Genomic DNA, 12,010 nt, shown 5'->3' with positions numbered 1-12,010 from the left:
TCCAGGCCCAGACGCACAACCATGTCCCTCAAGGCTTTATACAGCGTCTCGGCTCTGCTGTCTGGTGCATTGTATATGCCAAGAAATTCCTCACGAACTCACAGTGTTATCCCGTCTACCCAACGCACACAAAATGTGAACTGCTCATTGCCTGTTACGTCGGTCGTACCGTCAGCAATCCATAAAACGGACTGCATCTCATGTCTTTGATGAGCCTCCCTGAACGCTGTGCGCCATAATTTCTATGAGCTCGTTCTGTATGTCGCTTCTCAGCCACCTATCTCGCTTCTCCAGCCATTTCTTCAAAGCAGGCACGTCTTGCGATCGTTCATCTAGCAGATCAAGGAGGTTGCCTTCGTCCTTCGTTTGGCCTTGTAAAGCTTGGCCTGAGCGGCATAGGTAACGCACCGAACTCACTATTGCACGCAGTGCCTTCCTGGCTTCCTCCTCCTGCTGTATGCTGCTGTGTTGCGATAATAGCTGTACTACACGCATTCCTTTTTCTTTCGACAGTTGGCGGCTTGTTGAAACGCAGTGAAAAAGGGCTCTACTCACGACACTGAAATTTTTCAACAGCCTTTTTCCAATTACTGAACCCGTTGTGAATGAAGCACAGTTCCATTGCTGTAACGTTTTCTCCTCTTTCCTTGAAAGCCATTTAACACAAATTGCAAAACACGACCTCGCGTTCGTAGTCGTACGACAGCCACGTGAATTTCTCAAACCATGCATATTTACGGGACTTTCCGGTCTGGTTCGTTGGAAATTTGTAGCTCTTTGGCGGCAGTGATCTAACATCCGGGGGCGTGTCGTCGTGGCTTGAGATTTCCATCGGAGCACAGTCTGTTGCCAAGAGGGGCTCTCCACCTTGTGCTACGGTTGCTGGGATCTCTGTAATAAGTGAGATAAAATGTATTATTAGCCGATCAACAATGTATGAATCCTTCTTTCAAAACAATAACTATAGCAATATATGCAAAACATACATTACACGCAAAAAAGTTCATGTAAGGCACATGAAGAGCAAGCCGGAAATAAAACATTACAAAAACGTACTGTCAATATTTGCTGCTCCTATCGCACGCTCATCTGGTTGACTTTCATGAGAGGTGCTTCCCGCTGCCAACCAAAATACAGATACGAAGGGCATTAGAAACACATCAATAATCAAAGTGGTGACAAAAAATGTGACGCAATATATCTGGTGCCACCTCGCTTCCATGGCCTAAACGTTTCTTCTCAGGCACGAAGAAGTTGTTGATCTTCTTTTGAAACCCAGATACCTTCCGAGGCAACGACATTGTAAATCTGCTGCTATTAAAAAATACACTCAAGGGATGAGAGACGTGCAAGTAGACCGCTTTACATTTCGCCACCGCCGTGCGGGATCAACGCGGCTGCAGTGGACGCAGGAGTATCATTCCGAGCAACGGACAATTCGCTTGGCCGACTGCCGCCGAGAGCCGTCTTGGGAATCGTGTCCAGACAGATCCACTTGCTACGTGTCGTCGTGTGCGTGCGTGCGTGTGTGCGAACGCTTGTGGGAGCACGGCGCTTGGGGAGAGAGTGTTCGCCCCGGGCCGGATGGATCCGAATCACGGCGCCGCCAGGTCTGAGTCAGCGACGCTTGCCATGAACATGACCGCTGGTTCGACACGTGCGCGTCTTCGGAACCTTCGGCCTTTACCTTTGAAGGATGCTGCCGGCGCAGGTTGCCGTCGAGACACCTGCTGTGTGGGCGTGTCAGATTTCTCTCTGGGCCAGCTTCTCTTGCCGCTCTTACGAGATGCAGTATTAAATCTTGTTCTTGTTAGACGATGCCATCATCCTTTGCCGGAACCTGCGGATGCTCTCCGCGGGACACCGGACCGCCAGGTCAACGCTACCCTTGGGGCTAGCGTGCGACAGCGGTGGGATGTCGCAGGCGAACCCCATGTAACAACCGGTATAAGTCTACGTTTGGTACGTCTATTTCCTTAGATCGAAGCGGCGAGTACCGCCGATCGGGCGAACCGCATCAGCTACCGAGAAAGATCCAGGAGGGCGGGGGGGGGGCTGCCCTTTCTGGAAAAAAGTTGAGGGGGCGGCCGCCCCCCCGGTTCCGGAGTCCCTGGGCTTAACCTCCCAAAAACGACTCATTTATGATGGACGCCGTAGTGGAGGGCTCCCGAAAATTTCGACCACCTGGGGTTCTTTAAACGTGTGCCGTGAGATCGAGCAGAGTCGCCACCTCACGGCGCAGGGGCGAACCCTCCACAGTGTGGACACCCCCTCGCGTCCTCTGCTATCTAGCAGTGTTCACGTGCGCGCGTACGGCAGACATTCCTCGTGACTGTTGTTTGTTGCGCGGCTTCACAGCACTCTTATTTACATGTCTACCTCTTGCGCCGCAATAAAGACAATAATTATTTATATCCAGTACGTAATGCTGGAACATGATATCCTCCGTCGGTCTTTGGCACTGCAGGTTGTCTGCCGCGGGGCTTCTTAAACACAGCCACGATGGCGTGAAGTTGCGTGTCATACCACAATGAGCTGGTGGCTTCCTTCCGCGCAACTGAATGCAGCCGCCCAGCGATTGTACATTGCCGCCAGCAGTTTGACCTGGCCGTTTTGTGCCCTCAATCAAGTTTTTTTTCGTCTCGCTATCTTAATCGGTTTCGCAAGGCATTTATATAATTTTATTACTGGTAAACTTTAAGCTAATTGCGCATGCGCGATGATACCACAGTGAGAAAATTTTTTCCCAAGAAAACTGCGAAAACGTTTGAGGATCCACATCATGCCCAGCAGTTAAATGAAACAGTAAATATTACCTGGTCAAACTTGACGAAGGCACGCCTTTGTCGGTCAAGTAACGTTGGTACTCGGCTAAGTGCGAGAGTTCTCCCGTCTAAGCTCGTTGCTCCTGACAAATAAAAATTATGATAAGAATAGGAGCCACAGATGTACTACATCACTCTGTGGAGCGGAATATAATAGCACTGAATATCATACGCGCTTCACTATCTTTCCTTTCATACGTGGCGGTGTTTACATCGCGAGGGGCAATACATTGAATCGTCGCACGAACACGAAGACAATCAATTTTTTGGAGCAGCGAATTAATATGTGGAAGGTTGTATTTTCTTCACTTGTTTCCCAAATATCTCCCAAATTACGCCCTGTATAAAACTGGCACTACCGATAATTACAGTGCTAAAAAAATCTTCATTCTCTCAAAACTCCTTTCATACGCCACACTCGCATGCAGTGATCTGCAGTGTCTTCGCAGCGACTAATTCGTAACTTGCACATCAACATGTAAAAATTTAATCGCTGAAGCTCCTGTCGCACGGCCAAACAGTCGTTTTAAACAAGCGACACTCACGTTCAGAGTCATTCGCACAGCGTCACACGATTAACTTTATTGAAATTGGGTGCAAAAATCATAGCCTCGCATATAAATGACTTGCCACATAACATTTCTTCTAACATTCGTCTTTACGCTGATGACTGTGTTTTATACGAAGTAATTAATGGCCCCAATTATCACCGTCATCTGCAAGAGTCATTTAATAGGTTTTGTAGTTGGTGTAGCGCCTGGCAAATGAGAATTAATTTTGATAAAACCGTCCTCATGTCTTTTTGTAACAAGTCTTCCGTTTCCCTTTTTAGTTACTCTTTCAATGGCCGTATGGTAGATAGGGTTTCTCAGTATAAATAACTTGGTATCATATTCACGCATAACGTGTCATGCTCTAATCACATTGATTACGTGTGTAATAAAGCACTAAAAAAACTAGGTTATCTACGACGCACGTTACCCAATTCACCAAAAGACACAAAGTTACTGCTGTATAAAACTTTAATCCGCCCTTTTCTTGATTACGCAGCTGTAGTGTGGAACCCGTACAAGCAGTTTGAAATTAACATGTTAGAAGCAGTCCAGAAAAAAGCTGTGCTTTTTATATGTCATCGTTATGATCGCGATTTCTCACCCTCTTCTACACTTCTTTCATCGAATTTAACTACGCTCTCCGCCCGTCGCCACACTGAATCCCTAAAATTCTTACATTGTATCTTCAATTCCTCGGTAAGGCTCTCAGATAACCACTACATTAACTTTGCACCATTATCATCTACAAGAAGTCATCACGAGCTAAATTTGACTACCGTATTTTGCAGGTACTAATTTGTTCAAATTCACTTTTTTTTCCCCGTTCATTAGAAGCCTGGAATTCTCTACCTGGGTCCATTCGTTCATATCCAGTTCAGAGTTTTATAACTGCCATCGGAGACGCATAATAGCTGACTATTCCTACCGTGTCATTAAGAGTTCCTTTCTTATTTGATACTTTTTTTGTGTGTTTTGAACTTTATTGTGCTCACTTTGTACATTGTTGTATTAACAGCAAATCTTTTCGAAACATTTCATGTTCGCAATTTCTTTCATTCATACAATTATAGTTTGGCTCTTCACATTTTTTATAAAGTCAAGCATGACTTTAGCTCTTTTTCTAATACTTATAATTCAAGAAACGTTCCGTATGGTCTACGTTCCGTTGTCCTATCTACTGCAAGACCCAGAACAAATTATGGTAAACAAACAACCGATTATCAAAATATAACATTGTGTATGCCTACCAGTCTCTTATTCAGATTGCTTTAGAAAGTTATAGTGTGTCTGTATTCAAGAAAAAACTGACGATTATTTCCCCCCCCCCCCCCGGTTAAATTTAGGTAATTCTGTATACATATTTTTTTTTTTTGAGTGTGTGTTTGTGTTCTGCTTTTTTTGAATGTGCATATTATGAAATGTTTTGTTTATTGTAAATTGATATTTATTATTGTCTATCATTAACTATTTTCTAATGTGATCATGTTTGCTCATTGTTGTTTATCTTTTGTCCATTCGGCCCCCGTTTCCATGATGTGCGATCGGGGTGTAGGCCTTGTCAGGAGGCATGCTTGGTCTACCTCCTTTAGCCTCACCTCGAGGGCATATTGTGTATAATATGGCCAAATAAACATACTACTACTAATACGTAAAAAAACTACAAGGGACACTTCAGCTCCGCATTATGGTTATGGCATTAAAACATTATTGGGCTGGTGCCCGTATGTACAAAATTGGTCATTCTCTACCTCACATTCACGGGTCCCTGGGAATCACATACCACTCCTTGCACAGTGGTTCAGCGGTCGAGCGATGCGCAACTGGCTTGCGATGGCAGGTGCTGGCACCAGAGGGACTTGTGTGACCCAGGTTGCTCTTCTCGAGCAACCTCTCGCGACCAGCTATTAATTCAACTGCCACCTGCAACGGTAAGCACTTCGCTCACAATCTGGTGGGCCGGTTGTGATGGCGCCACAAGGTCACGTGACCTAGGTGACCCACCTGGTTTACTTCTCTGCGGATTCTTTTTTGTGTATTTTTCGCTAACGGTCAACGACGTCGACAGCGGACGCTAGCGACGACGCCAGCTTTTCTGAGACACAGGTTCCTTAGCGCTGTCGCGTATACAATGTCCAAAACCGGCCAGGTCCACTTCTGTACCCATGACCGGAGAGCGGCCACGTAGGTCATTATGGACAAATCAGACTTAGCAGCCCAGTGTCCCTGACCACCCATATCGGTCATTCAAATTAGCAAAGTGCGCTGCCGGACTAGTTAGTAGGCTGTTTGAAAAAACATGGGAAGGAAACCAGCTGTTGCGTACTTGTTTAGCATGCACTCGTCTTCACTGATGACTAGAAGCGACAAGCATGGAACCATGTCGTCAAAAAGAGTAGCGTTGTCTGGGCTGCGCTTGCATGTCCACTAGGACGGTGCTAATTCGGACAAATGAAGTGTCTGTAAAGTGTCTCAACCTGATGCGTTGTCAACTTCACGTCAAGTTGTTACCTGCGGCTTTCGTCTCCGGTACTGCGTCGACTGGATGTCAAAATAAATGTTATCTCTTTTCCAATTCCACTTCACTGTGATGATTGCAAGGTTGGCTTGAGTAGAACATTTTGCTTTCTACCCTTGCGCATCGCCTCACTTAAGGAGTCGACCTATATTCGTGGTCGACCTACATTCAAGGACATGAGGTACTAAGGCAGCGTCACTCGAAAGAAGCATTTCAAAGCAAACAGAATGTTTCACCTAAATGAGATCTGTTGTCTCACTACTCAAGCTCACAGGACTTTACCTACCACAGTTAACGTACGATCTTGTTGACGTGTCCGTCCAGCCTGGAGTTAGGTAAAATAGTGCATCGTAAACATCATCCACGGAACTCCGATCACTTACAACTCTACAAAACAGCGGCAATTTTAAAATATTAAGGCGGAAGCCTTTAATGCCTCATCGTTGTAAGCAGGAGCTGTCGACAGAAATGTCACGCTTTTCAGTTGGTCGAAACGGTCGTGACGTCACAGTGCGCGAATTTCAAACGGGGCCAATTGTACTTTGGCTACTAACCATGCAACCAATTAAAGGGATCGTATAGTGATGTTCCAAGTAAGTTTGAGTTTAGTTAATTGCTTACTTAACCAATTAGTCTAATTAACCTTTCTAGTCAGACCAGATAAATAAAGAAAACCGAGTAGGAAATATGCCGAGCTTGGGAATCGAACCCCGGTCACCGGAGTGCGAGTCGAGCACGCTACCACTCCGCTATGCCAGCTCGATGGTTTGGAATGAACAAAGGTGCGTCTAGTGAATATGGTGTCTTCGTTCAGTCCCATCTTCCTCCCTTCCCGTTACGGCGAGGTTTAGGTGTCCACCGAGATATCAGAGACAGATACATTTCCTTTCCTCAAAAACCAATTTACCGACGAGCAAGGCGTATTTGTCCGCGTTTCAGATTGGTCCAAATTGTCGTGACGTCACAGCTCGCATTTTGACGGGTGTCCACTGAAATATGTGAGGCAGTTACTGCTCAACTTCCTTTCCTCAAATACAATTTTCGACTAGTGTCTACTGAGATATGTGAGACAGTTACTGCGTAATTTACTTTCGTCAAATACAATTTCATTTTCTGCATTACGGCCCCTCTTTCTTCTTTCACTCACACTTCCTCCCTTCCTGTACGGTGCGGCTCAGGTGTCCACCGAGATGACGGAGATTTACAGCCACATTTCCTTTCCTCAAAAAGCGTTGCGTTCAAAGGGCAACGCATCGCGCCGAACGGGTGGTGGCGTTCCTTGGACTCCGTGGCAGCGCTACAACACGCTGTCGCGTTCCACTCCTAAAGGCGAAGCTTAAGCGTCATTAATTGACATTAATGCACCAACAAAATGTACAGTGAACAATCGCGTAGCAGAATGCAGCACTCAGGCTTTCGCCTTTCACCACTTTAGCCGCTAAAGTTCCTCGTAGTTTTTACGTCCATACCAGGGTCGCCGCTTCTTCGCGGTCCAGAACGGCGAGGAAGTATCGTTCACTGGGTGGAGAATGAGTAATGTACAGTAACGAGACCTCTGTCGCGTAAAAGGTACTAGTGACCTAACGAAACTATCGCTAAAATAAGAGTTGTGATATCCACCCCAGATACCCGAAATCACATTCTGTCTGTGTTCTCTACACGTAGCGCCGTTGCCTACGAGAGCGCCACTGTGAACTGCTACGTACCACTGTTAATAGAGGGTTTTATCATAGCGTAGACGTATACCGGATTACCGGACGCCTCCTGCGCACGAGCAGTGGCAAGGACGGGGCCAGGTGGGGCCACTGCGCGTTCGCAGCCAACGTCCGGTAATAGGTCTACTCTAATACCCCGGTATACGTGCACGCTAATACCCGTCTCCGGTATGCTGAAACCCTCTACCGACAGCGTCGATGACCTTGAAGGTGTGAAGGTGAAGGTGAAGGTGTGACCTTCCTTCTGAAAACAGTTCAAAAAATGAACAGGCACAACAACAATGGCAGCACTAAACAGCACACACCCCGCCGCGGTGGTTACGGCGCTCGGCTGCTGACCCGAAAGACGCGTGTTCGATCCCGGCCGCGGCGGCCGAATTTCGATGGAGGCTAAATTCTGGAAGCCTGAGTCGCTTTGGGACGTTAAACCCAACGAAACAGCGCAAGACGTATCTAATTTCAAGAGCAAGAAGTAAGGCGCCTAAAGCTTTTTTGATGAAAGTAAATATGCGTATTTCGCTGAGTCCACTTGATAAGATGCAGTTCAGGGTGGTCAGAATTAGACTTTACAATTTGTTTTTTTTTTTTGTCAATAAACGATGACGGAGGCAATCGCCGATCCCGGAAGCGGAAGGAGCACCGCCTGGTACGACGTCACTGGTCCCGCCCGGTTCGCGGACGGCGCAGGCTTCGCAAACGAAATATCGGCGAGCGCCTATTCCCTGCAGGTGCAAGTCAAGGGTGCGGTACCTATCTCGCTTCTCGCTCACTTTGTGTTTTCCTAATCGTATAACCATGTGTGAAAACAGCTTTCGTGTATTGTTGATTGTTCGCTTTTTGTTTTAATCCAGAAAGTCTCACTTTCAGCCCCTTGCATATGCCCCATTGGACTGAACCATCTTACTGCATAACGGAGCGACAAAGCTTAGACACACTATCTCACCATCTTCGCTTGTGGCCTCAATTTTACTCCAAACAAAAACATAAATTTCTCAAAAACTCCAGTTATGCACCCGTTCACGCCGGCAGGGGGAAGGCCTACCACAACATGCCAACATTTTTTTTTAAACCAGTCTTTAATAGTAGACCGGCCGTTTTAGCTGGGCAATGCTCAATGACGTCAAACACAACTTCTGTTTAGCGAAACAGTGCACTCATTTTGTAGGTTCAGTAGTCAGCACCAAGCGCGCCCTGTTTGCGGACCTTCAACGGGGCTCTGCGTTTGCGGCAGACAATGTCAATCAGCTCCACAGTGAGCATCCCGTTGATCCTCTTCACTCGCTACCGTTCTACTCAAGTGCTTTGAATGCGAAAGCTTTGTTTTTGTTTATTTTGATATGCTTTTATCTTTATTTTCAATTTCCTTTTTCTTTCTTTTCCTTTTCAACGGCGCACCTACTAATTAGCATACAGTCGTATGGGAACGCATATACACTATGTTCACCTTTGTTCGCCAACAAGCAAAGCGGTTTTGTAGCCTACGACTTGTGTGCTCGCCTCGCAGTCTAAAAATCCTGGGTTCAATTCCCCGCACCTTCGGAAGAAAGTATTTTTCTTTGATACCCCGATGACGTCATTTGGGATTTTCGGGACCACTGCTGCTGGTCAACGCCAAAAACGCCGGGTTTCGATGCCTAGGGGCCATATAATGCGTTTCGCGTTTAAAAGGTAGCCTCCAAGGAGTTGCATGCGTGCTCGCTGGCCGTCGTCATCGTGCTTCCAGGTGAACCGTGCGCGCTCGCGGGCCGGCGACGTTCGCAGCCTTCGGGCCTCGTCCGAAACGGGCCCATCATGGCCGGACTCGCCGCTCGAGCCAGGCCGTGATAGGACATCACAATGCACTATGACATTACAGCGGCGCCGCAGCGCCACCTCGCTTCGTCAGCAGCCACGAGGCGCATCCGTTCGCGTTGTACGGGCCGGGATACGAGAGGAGCAGTTCACCGCAGCCGGGAGTGTTTCAGTCGCGGTCACGCACCGTGAAATAACATCCGTTTCGTGGGCCCGGCAAACTTCGGGAGTGGAGTGACATGCCAGGCCATCTTGCGCTCGTGTGCGGCATTGCGCTATGCCTGCGAGGAAAAGGTGCACCGCCGCTGAGTCCTCCGCGAGCCCCATACTTGTTTCGGTAACCGTCCTCGGGAGGAAGTGCTCGAGTGCCTTCTGCTGGCCGCAGTCTGAAACGCACGCTAAACGCCGCGAATCCATGTTTGCGTTCTGCAGGCAGCCGTTATCCACATGCAGCCGGTGCGGAGCCGTACCGACGCCTTCGGGCTGCGCACGCGCTGATAGGCGAAGCCAAGTTGCAGGTCGATCAGATGCGCGCATCGCTTGCTGGCACAGTGCGGCCGCTTAGCGCGTGGCTGAGGAGACGCTGCGCTTGAGCTGCTCATTGATGTTCCGGTCACTGGAACCGTAAGCTGACCGCGTTCCCCGCAAACGCCGCTATCTTTTTTGCGAACCACGCACACGAAGATGCAATCCTCAACGTTGCTTGAATTCCGAGCGCTGGCAGCGAGACTGCGAGCAGCGCGCATCTCGGCGGTGAACCCTCGAGTTGATACACAGTCCCAGGTGACGCTGCGGCCTCGGCAGTTTTGGACGAGACTGGCCGCATGAACCAAAGTGGCTGGTGCGCTGTAACACGGCTGCCGTCGCCAAATATCGTTCCCGAGATACCGAGGTGCACCGGCCTCCACATATTTGCGCAGGCCGCTTCTCTATAGCGCTCCGCTCAATGACACGCTGTGTTTTTTGCTTATCCGAGGTTGCCCTATGTCTACGTAACTTCTGGATTCACCGCACCAATGGCGAACAGAAACTCTCCAGCGACCAGTAGCAAGTCGGTGACAATGAACGCGGCCCATTAATTGATTGCTGCCTGAGAGCGAGCAGTCACGAAGCTGGCCGTCCATCGGGCGATAAAGCTCGCCGATACAGGCGAGCCCTCCCTGTTGGGCAATCTGAGCCACCACGCACTTGCCTGTGCAAGTATTTCTTTGCAAGACGCCTGTTTCTTTGCGCCGAATTCTGCCGCTGCGATAAGCGCGCAGGTGTGAAGAGCTTTCTACGAATGGAACGCGATATCACAAGGGCAAGGCTTTGCGTGTATTTGGCACCGCATGATTCCTCTTCGAAGGTTGTTAATACAACGAATGCATTCAAATAAGGTATTCCACGGTACCTTCATTAAAAGAAAAAATTCGGCCGAGACACTTAAGACTGCTTAGGTGGGGCAATGCGAAAGCATTACTCTCCCTGCACACACACACACGCGCGCGCGCGTATGACAACGGTTGCGTCGCAATTTTGGTGCGAATGTTGTCGCGAAAACTGGCGCCACATTGAGGTCTTCCAGCGGGGAGCATATATCAACGAACGACATGCATACGATTGTCTGAAACGGCAGTGCTCAACTTGCTTTGTGCGTTACGGCTGCTTGATGACGTCACCTATTTTTCTTGCCATCGCTGAAATTTTATCTACCATCTGCGAGTACACACACTAACACACACACGCCACCGGCTTCTCACGTAATGGTACTATGTTTTCGCATTGAAACTTGCACTGAACTGCCGAAGCATGCGCGCAATTTCTCGAAGGCCCTACGCTGGTGTTATTGCGTCTAAATGGTTGACGATGGTACAGGCCTTCCGGATATTGCCAGGAGCACGGAATCGTACGGCCAGCAGCGCTTGCAGCACCGTGTTGTGATAGCCACATGCGTTATCGGCCAGATTATGGATGCGCAAAGCGTGAGCCGGACCGGACAGCGGTGATGAGCTGAAAGAGGGTCCTCCTTTTCAGAGAAAATGTTCAGAAAGGGAGAGTGGCAAGCTTGTACTTTCGGTGTAAACATTTCAGGACTGGCCCTCGTGACATTAAGAAAAATTCATATTATACTAATGTTAGTTCCACCTTAGAGTGATGCTGCCCCCGTCTGAGATCCAAATTCTATTACTCTAGTAAAAAGAAAAAAAGAATTTGTTCAAAATAGGGCCGATCGCTTCGGGACTTACTCTTACAGATCGGATGCCAGCTCTACCGCACTGAAGAAGGCACTTTCATGGCAGGCTCTTGAAACACGCCGTTCCTTATCCGGGCTCACACTGCTGAAGCAAATGCAGCGAGGAAAGGTTTCCGTTGATCGCAGTCTACCTAAAGCCGCCCAGGTTAACCTCGACCAGAAAAGACTATAGCTGTAAAATACTTGAAATAGCTTGCCGCACATCTGAATACAAGCCGTCGTTTTTCCCGAGTACAATAAAACAGTGGAACCGCCTGCCACCAGAATGTATCGTTTCAGCCGCTCACGACACTTTTTCCAGATCTGCTGAGCAGCAGCTGCGAGCTCTAGTGTGAAAAGTGTATTCCTGTTTTTTTTTTCTTCTTTATTTCTTC

The 12,010-nt window shown here is 48.2% G+C and overlaps 1 protein-coding gene across 2 annotated transcripts in view; it reads right to left on the bottom strand.

The window, feature by feature from the left end:
* LOC149353759 (uncharacterized) overlaps positions 1-12,010 on the bottom strand; it is a 273,957-nt gene that overhangs the window by 108,325 nt on the left and 153,622 nt on the right. For both annotated transcript variants that reach the window (XM_089577404.1, XM_089577406.1), the window contains exons 2-3: positions 1,057-1,119; positions 739-891 (exon numbers count right to left, since the gene is read on the bottom strand). In XM_089577404.1, coding sequence (XP_089433530.1) covers positions 739-891; positions 1,057-1,119 — 216 coding nt within the window. The remainder of the gene's footprint in view (positions 1-738; positions 892-1,056; positions 1,120-12,010) is intronic.

Source organism: Amblyomma mixtum, chromosome 3 (assembly GCF_055824585.1).
Source record: "Amblyomma mixtum isolate Tamu chromosome 3, ASM5582458v1, whole genome shotgun sequence".
NCBI classification, from domain to species: Eukaryota; Metazoa; Arthropoda; class Arachnida; order Ixodida; family Ixodidae; genus Amblyomma; species Amblyomma mixtum.
This window is presented reverse-complemented; position numbering and strand designations above follow the sequence as displayed.